At 45.7% G+C, this 19,405-nt stretch overlaps 1 protein-coding gene across 1 annotated transcript in view; it reads right to left on the bottom strand.

Annotated features, from left to right (window-relative positions):
- Positions 1-19,405, bottom strand: part of LOC124272586 (piezo-type mechanosensitive ion channel component 2-like) — a 133,857-nt gene that overhangs the window by 22,384 nt on the left and 92,068 nt on the right. Inside the window, 16 exon segments of the mRNA XM_046707791.1 lie at positions 4,709-5,120; positions 6,025-6,225; positions 6,781-6,883; positions 7,355-7,359; positions 8,248-8,323; positions 9,216-9,340; positions 11,898-12,058; positions 12,463-12,616; positions 12,754-12,853; positions 13,145-13,202; positions 13,748-13,933; positions 14,718-14,880; positions 16,494-16,595; positions 16,828-17,029; positions 17,941-18,141; positions 18,688-18,819. Coding sequence (XP_046563747.1) covers positions 4,709-5,120; positions 6,025-6,225; positions 6,781-6,883; positions 7,355-7,359; positions 8,248-8,323; positions 9,216-9,340; positions 11,898-12,058; positions 12,463-12,616; positions 12,754-12,853; positions 13,145-13,202; positions 13,748-13,933; positions 14,718-14,880; positions 16,494-16,595; positions 16,828-17,029; positions 17,941-18,141; positions 18,688-18,819 — 2,381 coding nt within the window.

The raw sequence follows: 19,405 nt of genomic DNA, 5'->3' as shown, positions 1-19,405 counted from the left end.
ACGGACCTCTACCTCACGGAGTTACCTCTCCTTAGCGATGCGCACTCAACTGGGTAGGCTCCTAGACCCGATCATCATTCCTTCTGCTGAATTCTCATCAGTGAACAGAATGCGGGAGGTGGGGGGTTCTACCCCAAGGACGACTCTCTTCAAAGAATTGAAAACCTCTGCAGGTTTGGAAAATTCTTTTCAGAGAGATCGCCCTTGGGGTACATATTATGCATAAACACAGACTCCCAAAGACCGGAGGCCAGGGAGGAGGGAATTCTGTCCAAGCACACACAAAATATAGCGATCGTGATCATGGAAAAAAATTGAACAGACGCCATAACACTCACCTGTCACTGACCCAGTTTCGCCTCGCCAGAGGCATTATGGGAGGGGAACTGACAGGGAGGATTTGTGCTCAAAGATCTACCTCTAGCATAATGAGACATTGCACGAGTGCTAATGTCAGTGAAACCGACCCACTAAGTGGCTTCTTCGCGGAGAGCACCGAGGGGAAAACAAAAATACCACTCACTAACGATATCGTGAACTCCTTAGAGAATCGAAGGGGTACAGGTTCTCTGAGTGCTCAGAGCAGACATGTCAATAATGGAATCATTGTACAGGAGCGCCAACACAAACCAATAAACCAAGACTCACTTGGTCAGGGTGGCAGGACACTGTCCACTGGAGAGAACGGTAACGACCAAAGCTCGCGACGACATTGCTGAATGTGTATCGAGCTGATAATGGCGATAAAAGTGCTTGGCCGGCTCCAAATAGCGCAGAGCAGATCTCTTCAATGGGGAGTGCCGCTGCAAAGCTTTTGATGCTGCTACTGCCCTGACCGAAAGTGAGCCTTCAACCCCTCAGGGGAGGCTTGCCCTTAGCCTGATAAGCCGCACAAATATTATACGAAACAAGCCAGCGAGACAAAGTTTGCTTGCTCGCTGGCAGACCAGCCTTCCCGCCACCGTAATAACAGAACAGCTGGGTACCCGCACGGATCCCCCGCGCTCGCTTGATATAGACTTTGAGCGCCTTACGGACATCCAACGGGTGAGTGCTCAGAGGAGTGGTCCCGATGTGGAAGGCTGGGTAAGAGTAGGAAGTTCGATAGGAGCTGTCACATGGAAAGCGGATCGACCTTCGGTCGGTAAGTATCTGGGAGGCTTAATGCTGACACGATCCGCGGTGAAACACAGTCAGCCGGTCGGACGACATAGCATGTATATCGCCGACTCTTCACCAGATGTTACCGCCACCAGAAACACAGCTTTCCAGGTCAACAACTGAATGGAAATAGCCGATAGGTGTGAGAAAGTGGGACCGACAGCCAATCGAAAGCACTCCATCGACAAATCCTAAGGTGGACTGGTTCGCCTGAGAGCAGGTCGAATCCGCCGCCGCCAGCTAGAAAGCGCTTGCACGAGAGGGTGCTGCCCCAGAAGAGCACCATCGACAGGTGTGAAAAGTGGAAATAGCGTGGAGTAGCCACTTAATGGTCGGGGCCGCCAGGCCTTCTTCCAAACGAGCTTGCAAAACTCCAATACCGGACTAAACCGCAGAAAAGGGATCTGCAATGCCCCTATCTGAACACCAGCGCCGCATAGCGACCACCTATCCTCATACTGAACGCTTTGTCTAATCCCACCGGCCAGAATTGTGTCTGCAACTGCTGCAGGAATTCGCGGCCTCGAGGTTAGACCTGACAGAGGCCAAGCCACCCACTGAATCTGCGGATTTGGGTGGGGCCCGCTCTGAGTGAGAATGTCCGTCGCGCAAAGGTAATAGAACAGGAGGCTGAGCCAGAAACCTGAGAATTACCGAAACCAGCTCTGTGACGCCAAAGCGTGCCAGTAGCACAAGTAGCCGAGCTGGCTGGGTGGACAGCTGTGAAAGGACACGGGAATGAGTGGTAACGGCGGAACGCCCAGAGCACTTTGCCCGCCCAATCCAGCAGGAAGGCGCCGGCAGCCAACGCCTCTGGTCCGTATCCGAGCAGAACATCGGTGTCTGATGCGCCCCGCCGACGCAAACAGATCCACCTCGAACCAACCCGCATAACTGGGAGATTACTGTGAATATCTGCCTGTCGAAAGCATCCACTGCAAGGGCCAGGATCCGCGAGAGAGCGATCTGCTCGCGACGCTCTCCAGCCCCGGAGATAAACAGGGAGTACCTGACAATCGCATTGGTCGCTTCCAGAGGAGAAAGTCCCACGCTTCCCGAGGAGCTTGGGGACACCGCGGCCTCCCTGCTTCAGGATGTACGACATGGCCGCCTGGTTGTCTAACTGAAGACGGACTACCTGGCCACGGACATGCTCTCTGAAGCCAATACCAACCGCGACAGCTCTCAGCTCCAACACGCTGATGTGAAAGTGAGCTTCGCTTCGACCAGAGTCCGAAGCCGACAGACTGCCCAGAACGCCCCAGCCCGTGAGGGACGATCTGTCTGAACTGTGAGAGCTGGCGCCGGATTTCCAAGGGGAACCCCTGGTGAGATTCCCGACATTTGTCCACCACTGAAGGTGAGGTGTCAACCACTGGGACTGTGAGACTGCGCCCAGATCCTCCGCGGTGAGTCCACAGCCCAGCCAAAGCTTGCTGTATGGGACGATCTCAACCGCTACCGCCACACTACAGAGATCGTCGCCGCCATATGGCTCCAGTAGACGGAGCCAAGTCCGTGCTGGTGCCTGGGGCTGGGAGAGGAATGAAGATACCATCTCCCAACTCTGGTGACCCGGTCGGGCGACAAGGAAACGAGATCCTTGTTCGCTTGAATCGCGCCCAAGAAAACCAAGTCCTGGGTGGGTACCAGGTCGGATTTCTTGAGGTTGATGATCCACCCCAGTCGAAGTTAGAATGTCTATCACTGTGTGAGTAGCATCTTGACTCGCTGGCTGTGTTAGTGCTCCGAGCAACCAGTCGCCTAGGTAAGGGTAACAACGCCTTCCTTGGCGAGCGCAGCTAGGGTAGCTGGGACTAACATGAGCTTGGTGAACACCCTTGGGGCAGTCGATATGTCAAGGGGAGCACCCTGAATTGGTAATACATCCCGGCCGTGAAGAGAACCGGAGGTACTGCTTGAACGAGGGATGTATGGGTACATGCAGATACGCGATCCTTTAGGTCGATTGACGGAGCCAATCGCCGGGCTGAACAGATGAGATCACCGAGCGCAGTGTCTCCATCTTGAAGGATGGTACTGAAAGCATGCGATTCAACCCCTTGAGGTTGAGAATCGGACGGAACCCGCCGCCTTTCTTCGACGAGGAAGTACGCGGAGTAAAAATCCCGCCTGTTCCTCTCTCCGTGGAATGCGCCGATTGGCGGACTTGTCCAGCAGAGCCTGAACTTCGTCGCGCAATATGTCCGCCTCTGGCTTGGCATGACGGCACCGAGTGCGCCAGATGCCGGTGAAGTCGGGCGGATCTCGCCCACAGTGGGAGATGGCCTATGCTGACCGTGGCCAGCACCCAAGTTGTTGGTAGCCTTCTCCCATTCCGCAGGAATAGAGAGAGGCGGCCTCCCACTGGGATATGGGGTAGGAGCGCTGCGGCGCGGACCCTAGTAGCGGAGCTGACTGGGTGTGACACACGGCTTGAGCGGCAGCCTGTTGGGTTAACGGAGGTCGGGCAGACCTCCCGCTACCGCTGAAAAGGCTGGGAGCTAGTCGAGGACTGCTCCTTGCCCCTACCCTTGGCGGACCCCTCCCGCCTACCCCTACCAAGCGCCGGCCAGCCGGCAGACTCGGGTGTAGGCTGCACCGGGCGGAGGAAGGTGGCACGGAGCTGGGCGCAGACACCGCTGGGTGCTCCAACAAGGCCTTAGAATCCTTGAAGGAGGTAGCTGCAGCGCAGCCTCCCCGCATGACCTGCTGTGCCCCGGAAAGAGGGTCGCCCCAGACGGAAAGGGAGAGCCAGCAAGGTCTGCTGTGTTGCTGCCGAAAGTACCTAGACGCCGACAGCCACAGCCCGCGATCCCCATGATGACGCGACATCACCGCCGACGCAGCAGACCGCAAAGAGTCGCGCAGGTGAGCCTGAACTTCCGACAGCTGACGGAGTAGCACGACATGCGCGGCGACATCGCCGCCAGCATGCCCTCCGCCTTCCAGGGCCGACCTCTGTATCGAGGGAGAGGTAGGCCTCATGGACCACCATTCCGCACCTGCTGCATCGCGCTCCGCAGACCCTCCAGAGGTCCGCACGCTGCGTCGCAGGGGATGCCGCGCCAGGGCAAAGGTGGAGTGAGGCGCCTTTGCCGAAAGCAGCCGGAGCTGCTCCGAGGAAGCCGAGCCCCCAGGGCTTAACGGAAGTGAAAACACACTCGCCCACGCATCGGGTACGATTTAACAGGGAATCCTCCCCTGCTGGTAGCCAAGACGAAGTTCAGGTAAGTCAAACCTGACTCGGGTACCAGACAAGAGGGGATCACCACGCCCGCCACCAACGATGGCAGAATGCGAGAGCTGCGCCTGTGAGGGTTGCCTAGGGGCAAACGCCTCACCAGGCAAGCGGAACTCAGTCGAGTCCACGCAACCAGCAGGCACCGCTGCCTGGGGTAGGCCCTCGGCAATTCTCTGCCGGACCCCCCGCAAGGTCGGCAAAACGGAAGCTGCCGCCATGCTCCTCGACCTCCCCGAAGCTCCATTGCCTCGGCGTCCGGAGCCCGAAGTCAGAGGCTGGGCCCTCCGTGAAGAGGACCCTAACCCCACCCGTGGACTGCCTAGCTGGGCACCACAGGAAGGGAGGAACAGACCGACTGCTCCACGCCAGCGCCAGCCGGGCGCGGCGCGGGACTCCCGTCCCAGACGCAGGAGGCAGGCCAGGCAGAACTGGTGCCTCCGCCTCATGGGCGGGTGTGCGCAGGGACCGGAATACCAGGAATACTCAACGCCCAGCGCAAGCTCCGGAGAGGGGACTGGGAGCACCTCCCTCTCCGAGCAGCCGAGGCGCCCGACCCGGCCAGAGGCAACGGATCGACAGACGCCAAGGCTGAGGGATCTAGCCGAGGCCGGGCGATCCCACCTCGACTCTCCGCCCTCCGCCCGAGTGGGCGAGGAACTCCTGGCGGAGACCTCCAACCGACTCGAACGAAGGACTTCATTGAGTCCATCTGCTTCTGAAACATCGACTCCATTAGAGACATGTCAAACCACTGGGCGGTAGGAGAGGGGAAGGGCCACGGGATTTTTTCCTTTTGGACGCTCGCTTAGATTTTGACGGGGAACCCTGCGCCAGGTCCCTCCCCACCACGATCTCTCAAGGTAAAACAGGGTGTCGGGCCGCCTCTTCTGTGCCCGGGGAAAAGGCCAGACAAATTGAACATGTATCAGCCACATGGCCCGCCTTCTCCAGACAGGCCACGATTGGGAGTGACTGTCAGCCCGGGAATACTTCCCCACAGACCTAACAACAGGTAAAGCCTGAAACAAACACGTAAACATGTTAGTTAACTTGTGGCCAGAAGCAGAGAAACACGAGAAAACATTGAAAAAAATACGCGGAAGGTTACCACGGAAAGTAATAGTTGGTTTTAAAACGCAATATTACGCACCACGCCGCACGCTTAAACTTCCCGCCATGGCAGAGCAAACTTGGCGTGAAACCACGGAAAGTTTATGTGATTTTGATAGTACTTATACAAAGTCACAATTATGAAACAACCACTGTAAGGCTTTTTACTGTTATTGTTTTAGACAAATAAAACCAAACATACAGGTGGTGTCTCAGACATCTTAAAATACAGCTACCGCACGGCTCATGAAAGGTAATCACAAATCTAACGCCTGTTCAGGGCCGTGGACAGCAGAAGGAATGATGATACGGGTCTAGGAGCCTACCCAGTTGGAAAGCATGCTTAAGGGAGGTAACTCCGTGAGGTAGGGTCCGTGATAATAAGTAAAAGAGTTTATTTATTGTACAATCTTTTATTCAAAAACATTGATACAACTGTCACAGGACATTTTACAGCCGGAAAATGCATAATATGTACCCCAAGGACGCATCTCTCTGAAAAAGAATGCTGCTGGGTCGTTTCTCCTTCATTATCAACTCCTTTTTCTCTGCTTGAATCTTCTCCTTCTCCAGGATCATCTCCTTTTCCAGTTGCCTAGCAACACGGCGGTAGTTCTTGGAAATTTTGTTGAATAAATTGATCAGCCAATCAGCAATGCTGCCCAAGAATGCCAGGATGAACATAGTCAGACGCTTGGCCTTTCCAAATGCTGAAAATGTCAACATCATCATAAACAGACAGTCAACAGGGAACAGATGTGAACCAAAGAACTATTACAGAACTCCCCTGCTATAAACACTTCACACATCTTAATGCCTTACGACTTATTTCATTCTGTTTCCGACAAAAGGGCAGTGGGGTAGCCTAGTGGTTAAAGCGTTCGCTAGTCACGCCAAAGACGTACCCCACATGGGTACAATGTGTGAAGCCCATTTCTGGTGTCCCCAAGCGTGATATTGCTGGTACACTGTTAAAAGCAGAGTAAAACTAAACTCACTCACTCACTAACTGTTCCTGACAAATTCATAAACAGTAAACACATAAACATTAAACGATCTGTTAAATGCATGGTATTGAGGTGAGGGGAGTGGGGATCTCTTAAGGTTAAAGAGTTGGGTATAATGCTGCTTGGAATCCAAACCCGTTTCTGGTGTGCTAACAGAATAATCTATGCACAGGGTGTTGAAGGACTTTAGAAACTGTGTCTATAAGAATAAACACAGTCAATATATGAAACGGACACACAGACACACTATGGACTTGCCTTTCTCTGGAGCCCCCTCTTCACTCTCGCCTTCAGTCTTAGCATCCGCGTCACTGCTGGGGCCAGCCTTAGGACCTGTTGGGCTTGTTGGAGAACGTTCACCCTGGAACAAAACAACCACAGATTAACAACCATCCTTAAATATATCTATAACTCCTTAGAATACGATATAGGTGAGTGAGTGAGTGAGTGAGTGAGTCAGCAATATTCCAAACTATATGGCAGCGGTCTGTAAATAATCAGGTCTGGGATACGATGACATGTGTCATCTGGTTCTGTTTCTCTTCTTCAGCGTGTACAAAACAAAGCAGCCCGTATCATCACCCTACCAGATAGCGCGAACACATCACCCCAGTACTGAGACAGCTCCACTGGCTTCCTATCAAACAGCGCATCACCTTCAAGATCCTCAGTCTGACCTACTCTGCACTCCACTCCGACTCAGCTCCTGTTTATCTAAAAAAAATTCTGACTCCACATCTCCCGACACGCAATCTTCACTCATCTCAACAACAACTTTCACTTCCTTTTACAAGAACTAAACTGGCTAGCAAAGCCTCTTCTGTAGCTTCACCAACTCTGTGGAACAGGTTACCACAGGAGATCAGATCCTCTGAAACCTGTGACATCTTCCGCCAGAAATGAAAAACTTTTTTACTACATAACCATGATTCAATAGTGGCAAGTAACTAGTTCAATGGGACCTGATGGGGCTCCACAACCTAACAGAGTCACAGTATGAACAGGAGTGTAAACCTGTGTTTCATCCCCCTGCAGGCGGTGGGGCAGCCTAGAGGTTAAAGCGTATGCTTGTCTCCCTGAAGGCCCAGGTTCTATTCCCCACATGGGTACAATGTGTGAAGCCCATTTCTGGTGTCCCTGGCTGTGATATTGCTGGAATATTACTAAAAGTGGCGTAAACGCAACTCACTCACTGACTCACTGACTCAAGCTGATGAGGCTCCACAACCTAACAGACTCACAGTACCATATAAGCCAGCGTGTACCCCTGCCAGACTCACAGTACCATATAAGCCAGCGTGTACCCCTGCCAGACTCACAGTACCATATAAGCCAGCGTGTACCCCTGCCAGACTCAGCCAGTACCCCCGCCAGACTCACACCATATAAGCCAGCGTGTACCCCTGCCAGACTCACAGTACCATATAAGCCAGCGTGTACCCCTGCCAGACTCACAGTACCATATAAGCCAGCGTGTACCCCTGCCAGACTCACAGTACCATATAAGCCAGCGTGTACCCCTGCCAGACTCACAGTACCATATAGCGTGTACCCCTGCCAGCAGTACCATATGTACCCCTGCCAGACTCACAGTACCATATAAGCCAAGCGGTACCATATGCCACCGTGTACCCCTGCCAGACTCACAGTACCATATAAGCCAGCGTGTACCCCTGCCAGACTCACAGTACCATATAAGCCAGCGTGTACCCCTGCCAGACTCACCTCCTTGGGATTCCTCGAGGTCCTTGGCCTTCTGTACAGCAGCATCAGTCCCTGAGTCCATGGCTGTTGAGATCATCTGCAAACAGCGACAAACAGGCCCTTAGTTATACAGTGTCTTGTTATACCTCACACAGACATAACAGCTGATAGGTCTGGGAATAATAACTAAAGCACTTTCAGAACCAGGAATGCAGAATTGAAAAGAATTTTGTTGCCATTTACAAAGTGATCTACTTTAACATTTAACACTGTGTGTTTGTGTGAGTGAGGATTTATGCTGCTTCACTATCTACTAACTGATACTGATAGTGCCTGTCACATGATTACTTCTATCCAAAATTGGTTCATTGCCATTGGATACCTTCCTTTGAGTGAAAATAACTTAATGCTGTTTAGTATTCTTCAATATCCCAAATCATCAAAAGGCACCAGTTCATCATGAGATTGATCTGTACAGCAAGTTTCACACAAAAATATTCGTTTAAATACAACTGTTTTCGAGTTACGCTATAAAACCCTATTCTTCAAAATGAGTATAGTTAAACTGTTCTGCCATGACACCAACTGCAGTAGTGAGAAAGAATTGTGTGTCCTTAACTTCTCTTGAGCAGCACATATAGCCCAAGCAAATAAGAGGTGCCAAGTCCTTTCAGTATGCAGCTGCTATCTTTTGGAACTCTCTGACCTAAAACTAATACTAACTCTGCTACTCTTCAAACTACAGACTCAAAACACACCTCTTTCAATGCTTTGTTTCATAAATCCTCGTATTTTCTTGTACATGTCAGCTGTCACTTGTCAGCGCTTTGAGCATTGTCCTTGAGCACTATACAAATACTCTTATTATTATCATTATTAGGACTTTGAGCTGTAGGTCAGCAGGATGGAAACAAGTTTGTCTTGTCGCCAGGTTAGCAAGACCAAAATAACAACTTTATTGCTCATTTCCCAGACAGTACAGCACCCACCTGTAACGGTCCCATCTTGGCGCCAGTGTCATCCGTGTCCTGTCCGAAGGTGATGGGGTCAGCCTGATCCGGCGCCTCGTCCTCGGAGTCATCGTCAAACAGGTAGTAGTCACCTGACCGTATAGCTGTCACACAGAGAAACACTTCTGTAGTTCATGTAAACAGTGGCCCTTCCAGGACACGACCACATTACGAGTTAGTATGGCAAATAATTAATATCCTACCTATCCCTTTCAGGTCATGGGTTTTCGAACATACACAATTATTCATATCTGACACTTGTGTGCTTGCAAGGCACCTAGTTAAAATATATATGACAGAAAGACATACTGACTGACAAATCTGTCAGTGTGCAGAAAATAAATTTTGGGTATTTGACTTTAACGTTCCACAAGGTGTCCGAAAACCCACATCAAAATGTTACCACTACATCTTAAGATAAACACAATGACTATCCCTAAAAATTGTTAGGCCTTGTTAGGAATCTGTCTATACATTCCCAGATCGTTATATAGTTAGTGGGAAAGTGACCATCTTTGCATTAGCCATTCAAAAAGGAAAACAGTTATATAATCTCAGGGAAAAGTGACAATCTTCATGTTAGCAATTCAAACTGAAAAACATCTATAATTATGGAGAAAAGTGCCAATATTTTTGTCAAAACTTCAACTATGTGTTATGTAGGGCAAGTGACACATTCTAAGTTCACACTTCAGTCTGGAGAACTCGTAATAAAAGATGCAGGAATCTCTACTGCTTACTGTTGTGTAGTGTGACACTATGGAGCAGGAGGGTTGGGATGAATACACATAAGGGTCAGATCCATGGGGTCTGTGGCAGGTGGTTGGGACAGAAATGTACACCCCTTCATCATATTATGACGTAATTCATGCTGTGATGTCAACTAGATCTAACTTAGGAACACAGGCAGCTGCTTCACTGTTTTGTATCAAGATTGCTATTGTAACCCTAGGGTACACATATTTACCTTTAGGATTGATAATGGAGACATTTACAGAAATCCAAGCGAGAATATTCATCATATTTATAGAAACATAGAAAGCAGTGTTTGCAAATAGGAAAGGTCAAGCTATCCTTGTTATAACCTTAAAGATTTTAAAATTTAGGGGATAAATAAGATTCAGTGATTGCAGAAGTATCCTCAACAGCCCCAGGACCTCCTAAATTTTTTAGACTGAATGTATGAAAGTCGGGACACAAATCTGCCTTGGATTTGAGTCCCCCCATGGATCTGAGTCTTACAAACAAGAAGATGAGGCTTGCATACTTTGCTCACTCTCCTTGAAGCAAACGCAGGATAATGGAATCATCTACAAGCTTGCAGTTCTCACATTCACACCATGCAGATGAAATGGTCTACAGCATAATATTGCCTTGCAGCCATGATGACATGTGTATGATGATATATCATGTACACACTATGACTGAGTAAAACTCAGTAAAAGTCATCGGTTTGTTGTCACATGATAACACATAAGAATGAACCTTAGAATAGTAGCAGTACTAACTAAAAGCTTGTAACTAATAAAACAAATATACAACATAGTTCATATTTGGCATAAAAAAGCTTACTACTTAAAAAGAAATTGTTTTAGTCATATATTAGGGGCATGTTAACATGTTTCTTTAAATCAACAAGACGATATACAGATCATTGCATGACAAACCTGAATTAACATAGGAAATATCTGTCATGTGATTCAATAAGCTAGTAGTCATGATCGGTTGGATTCCTATTATAATGAATCTAGGATTCATATGCACATTATGCAGATCCTGATTTGACTAAGGGTCACAACTCTGCATGACTGAGATAACTTGGCCACCTGTACCCCAGAATTGTCATATGAAGTGTAACAAAGTAACACAGGCTGCTGTCCATACAATTCATCATTGTTGATGGGCATTTAATCCTCCTTCGAACAGTATTTCAGCCATATCAGAGTGTGTCAGCTTGAGAGCGGGAAAACAGGTCATATGATAACCATCAATAGAGGTATTGTGCTTCATTTCATGAATCAGTCCACGTTCAAGAATTCAAGTCAAACAACCTGTGATGTGGGGCCCAGCTAAGGGAAACAACTCCGGAGAGCCTCCCATGCACCTTACTGAAGCATACTGTACTCCAGAACTCACGACAATGTGTGCTGACCTCTGTCATTACACACAAATCTATTACCCTCAAAATTACAAAAGTACAAATGAGAGATTACTGAAACTTAATACAAAATATTGCTCAACATCAAATTGCAAAATATATAAAGGGCCTACAAGCACATTTGCCCTTGATTATGAGGGTATGAATAATGTTGCTATGATACACTCTGACTGGATTGGTTGCACAAACTTGAGGTTTGGAGTTTGGGATGGATACTATAGGTGTGATGAACTCACACACAAGATTACCATTCATTGTATGTTGCTACAGCTAATACGCAAGCAGAAATATAAACTGGGCAAAAATATTTCAAATAATAATATACCTTCATCATGTGAAATATTGGAATTATTTTCTGAAAAATAAACAAAACAAAACAGTAGAAAAACGGAAGTCATTGGAATTTTCTCAACGGCCTGGCTGCATCCTGCAAGAACATATCACTCTTATATACACCCTGCATGAGCAGACACAGTGGCAGACGGCAACAAACACAGTCTCACCATCAAAATGGTCCTGTGGTTCCCGGAAGTTCTTCTTGAGCTTGGCCTGCTTTGCCTGCAGGTTCTTCATTTTCTTCTTGATGTTCTGGAGAATTTCAGCTTCCTGGGCGTTCTGGAGAGCCACCTCTCGGATCATGATTCTGTTGATGAGCTCTGCACCTCTGTGTAAAGATACGAGAAGAAACTCTGTTAACTGGTGCTAGATTGACAAGTCTCTGTTGGGAACTAAGTCATGTAAATAGTATGCACATGTTACTTTGTCTAGACAACATAGAGTTATGTTACTTTGTCTAGACAACATAGATTTTGTGGTACTGAAAAGCCTTTGGGCTGTAACCAAGAGAGTTGGCATAAACTTATTTGCCACTGAAGTTCCGAAGGGGTGATATGAATCAGATATATAGGCTCCTAACTAGTCCATTTGTGCTGTTACAGGGGAGGATTGGGGCTTCCATGGCATTATAACAGGATTTGGGACACAAACTGTCCTGAAGGCTCAAATGATGTTATACATGAAATACATGAAATTTCACAGTCCAATGCCTGAGGTATGGGCAAGAATTACCTGGATGCCAGTCTGTTCTGGGCCTCCAGTTCCGACACAACATGTCTGAAGTAGTGGCTGCTGTAGATGCGGCGCTGCAGCAGGAGGAAGACGAAGCAGATGACGTCCCAGGTGAGGCCGGTGTTGTCCTCCTCGATAGTACAGGTCCCAGCAGCTGAAACAACACAGATTATTTATTTGACATCCCCAATGGGAAAGAAAGCACAAGACAACTTGAAACAAATGACAGTACTACTACACAAAAGGGGATTGTACTGGAGAACATGTAGCATAGACTAGTGGAAGACTCACAAGGCATGTCGATGGTTGAGGACAGACAGTTGACACCCAGTAGTTGAATCAGCCAGCACTCGTTGACCACCAGTCGGTCAATGTACACACACCCTACTAGCTGGAACACAAAACAATGAAACCATGGCAGATTGGAGTGGAGTGAGACGATTTGTCAGTAGTGTTTGGATTAGGTAGCATGAATTACAATGCCAACTAGACAACTGCACAGATCTAACCAATAGATATATTAGCTGTTGTTCCAACTCCAGAGGTAGATATATTTCCTGCTCTACTTTAGACTGATCAAATTATGCCTTTTGTTAGTGATATAGCAGTGGTGACCTATAAAGTCAGACACATCTGTATTAGTGAGACACAAATTGGTAAGTCAGTACAATGTAATATTTACCTGTAGGCAAGCTTTGCAGAACAGCACAAAGAATGTGTAACCGACTAAGAAATCCCACCTGAAAAGAAAGAACCAATTGTGGTTAAAACTCCACATCATGCCCAACAACTCAGACAAATAGTACGTGTTTTCTATGTAACATTTACCATAACAAATTCTAATGGTTTCTGAAAAACATCTTAATTGAGTGAGTTTAGTTTTATGCCACTTTTAGCAATATTCCAACAATATCACGGCTGGGGGACACCAGAAATGGGCTTCACACATTTTACCCCTGAGGGGAATCAAACCCAGGTCTTCCCCCTGATGAGCGACCGCTTTAACCACTAGGCCACCCCACCACCCCCAAAACATGTTAAAGTACAGATTTACACAGCACCATGAACACACAATGAAATTTAGAAAATGGTCAAATGTAACACACATTTTATTTGGTATTACACTTTCTCAGAAAAGTACAGATTCCAGTACTCTTGTAGGGTTGAGTCCCATGCGGGATTTGAAACCACACCCTCAGTCAGACACCTAATCGCCAGCACACAAAGTCAGTCATCTAACCCACTGAGATATACAGATACTTATTCTCTCCACAGAGATACTCACATTTTCAGCAGCTTCCTCAGGGGTTTGATAAGCAAGTCCTGGCCATACCACATGAAGCAGAATACCCCAATGACATATCCCATACTGAACAGGTTGATACGAGCTGTACCGGTGATGAAGACGATGGCCAGGGTCACCCAGAACATGTACTCAAACACTGCATACTTGACAACATCCAGGTAGGATCTGGCAACAACAGGACGATATTACTACCAATAGTTTCAGTACATGATACAACCTGTGCTGGTCAGTGATTACCAAAGGCTGGACAATGGGAAGGCAGGCAAATTCAACAGAAATATCTTCATTATCAGAATTGCCTCTTGTGATGTTCTAATGAAACAAGTAATAAACAGTGTTTGTTTGTTGTTTTAACACTAATAGTGAGTGAGGGACTTTAGCTTTATGCTGCACTCAGCAATATTCCAGCTATATGTCGTCGCTCTGTAAATAATAGAGTCTGGACCAGACAATCCAGTGATCAACAGCATAAGCACCGATCTACACAATTGGGATATGATGACAAGTGTCAACCAAATCAGCGAGCCTGACCACCCGAAGCTGCTAGTCACCTCTTATGACAAACATGGGTTGCTGAAGACCAATTCTAACCCGGATGTTAACAGTGAAACACCATTGTGTCCAACTCTGACAGTTGTCTGGAATTACAAGCTCTGTCCCTGCATATTTCTATTTAGTCATTATTTACAGTTGTGTAAAATCTCAGACTACACAAAGTATTTATAAAGGTCCCACAATGTTGTTTAACTGTATATTATATTTGTATCAGCCATATTCTGGTATTCAATCGTTCCTGTTCAAAGACTTTTCTACAGATACTTCAGTACAGTAATCCTCAACATCAGATACACAGGAGCTGAGGAAGCCTCCGATTCATGAAGTTGCTCCACAGATGAGAGTTAAAACTGTATACATCTATAAATCCTAAATAAATAAATGATGTACATACTTGGACGAGGTGGTGAAGTCGGGGACAGGGATCTCCATGTTGGCCTCCACTTCAGGGAGTATGTCCTGGTTGTCTCCTCCTCCGTAAGCCTCGCTGTCAGGGCCACGCTCAACACTGAACACTCGCCATTGGAGACATGCGAACAACAGTTGAAAGAAGTCCGCTGAAACCGCAAAGAGAAACATTTTTCATACAAAACATATCGACTCATCGATAAATGGAAAACAAGAGGGTCAGATTTGCATTCTCATACTGTTCATAATGCAAACACAGTGATACAAGGACAATACATTTAGCTAAATTCCTCAATGTACATCAAAATGCAGTACATATACTGGTAAATAACACATACTGAGTGAGTGAGTATGGTGTTATGCTGTTTTTAGCAAAATATTCCAGCAATATCACCTCTGGGGACACAAGATCTGGGGCTTTACACATTGTACCCTTGTGAGGAATCAAACCCACATCTTTGGTCTGACAAGCAAACACTATAACCACTAGGCTACCCCACCACCCCATAACACTTACTGCTTACATTGGGTAGCCTAGTGGTTAAAGCACTTGTATGTCACGTCATAGACTCAGGTTCAATTCCCAACATCAGTACAATGATTAAAGCCCAATCCTGGTGTCCCCTGCAGTGATATTGCTGGAATATTGCTAAAACGGGCCAAACACCACACTCACTCACTCACTACTGCATAAATGCCTTCATTTTACATGTTATGTTTTCAATATGGTATCACTTTGATATGGAATATTCACTCGGCTCATATGACGGCGTGCATGCGCAGGTGTATGTGTATGTGCGGCTGCTTGTACTAGACCAGACTTTAGCTGGTTGAGGCTCTAACCACTACACCATGCAGGGATCATATGGTATTACTTCGAGAGTTATGCAAGAACATAACAGAGATACTATTCTGGATCATCCATGTGATGATTCATCTGCAAAGAACATACGCTCACTTGAACTAAATAAGCTTACACCTTGTGCCAATAGGTTTTTTAAAAAAATTTGATTGGTTCCCAAGAATACAATGTCACAGATACACGAAGCTGTGATGCGTACGGCTTATAGTAATACAGATGCATGATGTACAGGTATGTCATCAATAATTCAATTCTTCATATACACGCATAAATCATTAAACAAACAGATGATGTCAGGTACAGACTGATACAGTTTGGAGAGAAGGCTCCATTTGTGATTGAAACTGTTTAGTTTATTATTTTGTTGATATGTGATTTTATCATCTAAAAGTGTGTTCCACAGGAGATGTTGCTTGTGTGAGATCAAACGATATCTCCTTGGAGTTTCACTTTGACCGTAGATTTTGTACAATGCCCTGACAATGTTATGACGTCATGTACTTGATGACGTCACAATGCTATGACATCGCTGCACTGCAAGTCTAATGGCAGAACCGTGTGCAGAGATGTACATTTATCATTGAAAACTAATGAAGAGTGATTTTTGATGATAAATAGAATCTCACCCTGTGTCTTCTGATATCAAATATATCAACACTCGTTGATAAAAGTAATAATATCCTCAGCAAGCCTTGGATATCAACTTTATCAACTCGTGGTGATATATTTGACATCAAAAGACACTCGGGTGAGATTCTCTATTATACAAAGAATATTTCTTTTTGAGTTTTTATATATAAAGTTAGACTTGGATGCATATTTTTGATACTGCATATGTAAATACGTCTTTTCACAGCAATGATGATGTGATTAAGGTTTCAATATCGTTGATGGACTCACCAACAAGTTTGAGGGCATGCGGGGGCTTGACATAGTCCGGTAGGAACAGCCACTGCTCCAAGTTAGAATCAGTGATTTGAGATGTCATGTGCCAGGGGTAGTCTGAAAATACACACATGGTTATTTCCCTTTCATTAGTGTAAGGGCTATCTCCAGTTTAAAGTTCAATGGCAAAATATTTTGCATCATCAACTGAAATCATAAAATTCTCATCTCAGCTGAGAAAATGTTCAGCTCTTAAACTATAACCCTAGTTGAACTTTTATCAAGTTTAAGTAAACCGCCATTGTGATTTGACAGTGATGAAAAGGACTTGGGTATTTGGCAGACTTACTGATACAAAGTCCAAACGGGAATCCGACACAAGACATGAACTGTACAGGAAGAAGTATTGTGAGAACGATCACATAGAGGGGCCAGACACGTGCATTGTTACGCCGACTCATGAACAGCAATATGCCCATTAAGATGGCATAGATGACGGCGTAGGCATCCACGCGGATGCAGATGGTGACTGCGGACATGATGTAACAGATCTGAAAGAGTTGCATTTCACAATTAATACATGTCTTTTTAATAACTGCAGATAGTCACTTCATGTTTACGTTTTTCACTTTCAAGAAGCAAGCATAATTGAAACAGTGTACAGTCAATCCTTTTGTGTCTTTGTGCCACACAATTAATGCCATTTGTACAACTAAAAATTCTTAATTAACACACACCTAACTCTTGATTAATATTACCGTATTTCCTCTAATAAGTGCCTGCTTTTTTTTTTAAACGGACTTCCAGGCCCAGCGATTATTAGAGGCCCAGCAATTATTGGAGACCAGGTGCTTATTGCGCTTACAGGGTGTACCGTAATTAATTGTTAGTAAGCGTCACATCAAAGTTAGGGAGCATTCCTGAATAAATTTATTTTTGGATCAAGGGAGAATACATTTATAAAGAACCTACCCGCTTATTAGAGGCCCAACGCTTATTTCTTAAACCGCGGCTTTACCCCCGGCACAGACCCAGCGCTTATTTGAGGAAATACGGTATCTTATTTGAAATTGAATCCCTTGCTATACAAGACAAGTAAACTCGTTATTTACATCTATTGTCAGGTATTGCTTTCTCAAAACCTCAACCATTCCAACTACTTAGAACTATGAAAGCTATCAATATACAATGCCTTTTAGAAAGTGGTCAAATGTAACAGATGTTAGATTTGTTATCACACATACTCAGTATAGTGCAGTTTCTACTCAGTTGAACTAGAGTTGATATGATATAGACAAACTTTATGGACAATGGTACAAGAATCTGTATTGAAATGTTGCAATCATGAAATAAAGAAGTTGCTATTCATAAAGTTTGTCTATGTTGTACTTCCCAGCTTCTAAAATGTCACTCAAAGATATGCGAGTTGATATTGTGCTAATGTCTGCTCTGTCATACTCACTTCCAGACCAAACTTGTAGAAGAGGTAATTGGCAAAGTATTTGAGACAGGAGGAGATGTTCTTGTCGGCTTCGGGTCGCTTGATGTCCTGGAAGATGATGCCAGGCCGAGGGCGGTCTACGTTGGGCTTGTTGTAGTGCTGGATCTGGTGGTAGCGTGTGATGCTCTCGAACGCGACAACAATCAGGATGAGCAAGTAGTTCTGCAATAGACACAGAATTAATGAAATAATCTGTGTTAAAATTACACACTGCGTTATAAGTTGTGAACACTACATGTTTCATGTTGTGCACATGTTGATAAAATCATTCATCGAACATTGAATTATACTGATAGAGGGTAATGGTGGTTGTACAGTTTAACAAGTCACAAAACAAACACTAATAGTGAGTGAGTGACTTTAGTTTTATGCTGCACTCAGCAATATTCCAGCTATATGATGGCGGTCTGTAAATAATCAAGGCTGGACCAGACAATTCAGTGATCAACAGCATGAGCATTGATCTACACAATTGGGATACAATGACATGTGTCAACCAAGTCAGCGAGCCTGACCACCCGATCCCGTTAGTCGCCTCTTACGACAAGCATGGGTTACTGAAAATCAGTTCTAACCAGGATCTTCACGGGTCACTAATAACTAATAGGTTTACTATTAGGTGTTCCCCCAAAGGACAATTGTGAGTGTATGTACAGCACACATGAATCCATAGAGAATAATTCATTTAAATCATTCAAAGTTACTCACTCTGATATAGTAGGCGATGGTCACTTTGAGGGTGCTAATCTTTGCCAACCCCACCCATATTGCATTGTCCACTTCGGTGACGTTCCCAGTGCTGTTGACAACGATGCTTGTGTTGCCAAAGTCAACGCCGTTCTGTAGAACAAAACATTATTATAACACTTGCTAAGACAACATGTAGTATCACAGGACTCAACCAAAACGGTTTCAGAGAGACTCATCCATCAAGCTGGTACATACTAAAGTTACAATACGGCAGACTTTTTTCCATATTATTGTTTTGGTATTATATTATATAAAATTTGCAAATGACACTTTAATGGCGTACATTTTTTTAAAATCTGAAAGTGTTACTAATGTGACAAGACATCAAACTCCACCACCACTTGACATGGATGTCGTACTATCTCGGAAACAGTATTGTTTACATCCAGTGATGTACATTGTTAACACCCGCCCTCCTGACATGACCAGTTAATGAAAGATTGCAAGGCATCAATAGGAAACATAAAGCTTATTATTACTCAGTTAGTAACTGACAGACTGTTAACACGATGGTAACTCAGCATTAGTATAGTACAAATGATTCCTTGGTGTTACGTCTACTACAACAGTACTTGGTGATACTGAGTGAGTGAGTGAGTATGGTTTTATGCCGCTTTTAGCAATATTCCAGCAATAACGCGGCAGGGGACACCAGAAATGGGCTTCACACATTGCA

This window comes from Haliotis rubra, unplaced genomic scaffold, assembly GCF_003918875.1.
Source record: "Haliotis rubra isolate DU_JTF1 unplaced genomic scaffold, ASM391887v1 Scf103, whole genome shotgun sequence".
Taxonomy (NCBI): Eukaryota; Metazoa; Mollusca; class Gastropoda; order Lepetellida; family Haliotidae; genus Haliotis; species Haliotis rubra.
This window is presented reverse-complemented; position numbering and strand designations above follow the sequence as displayed.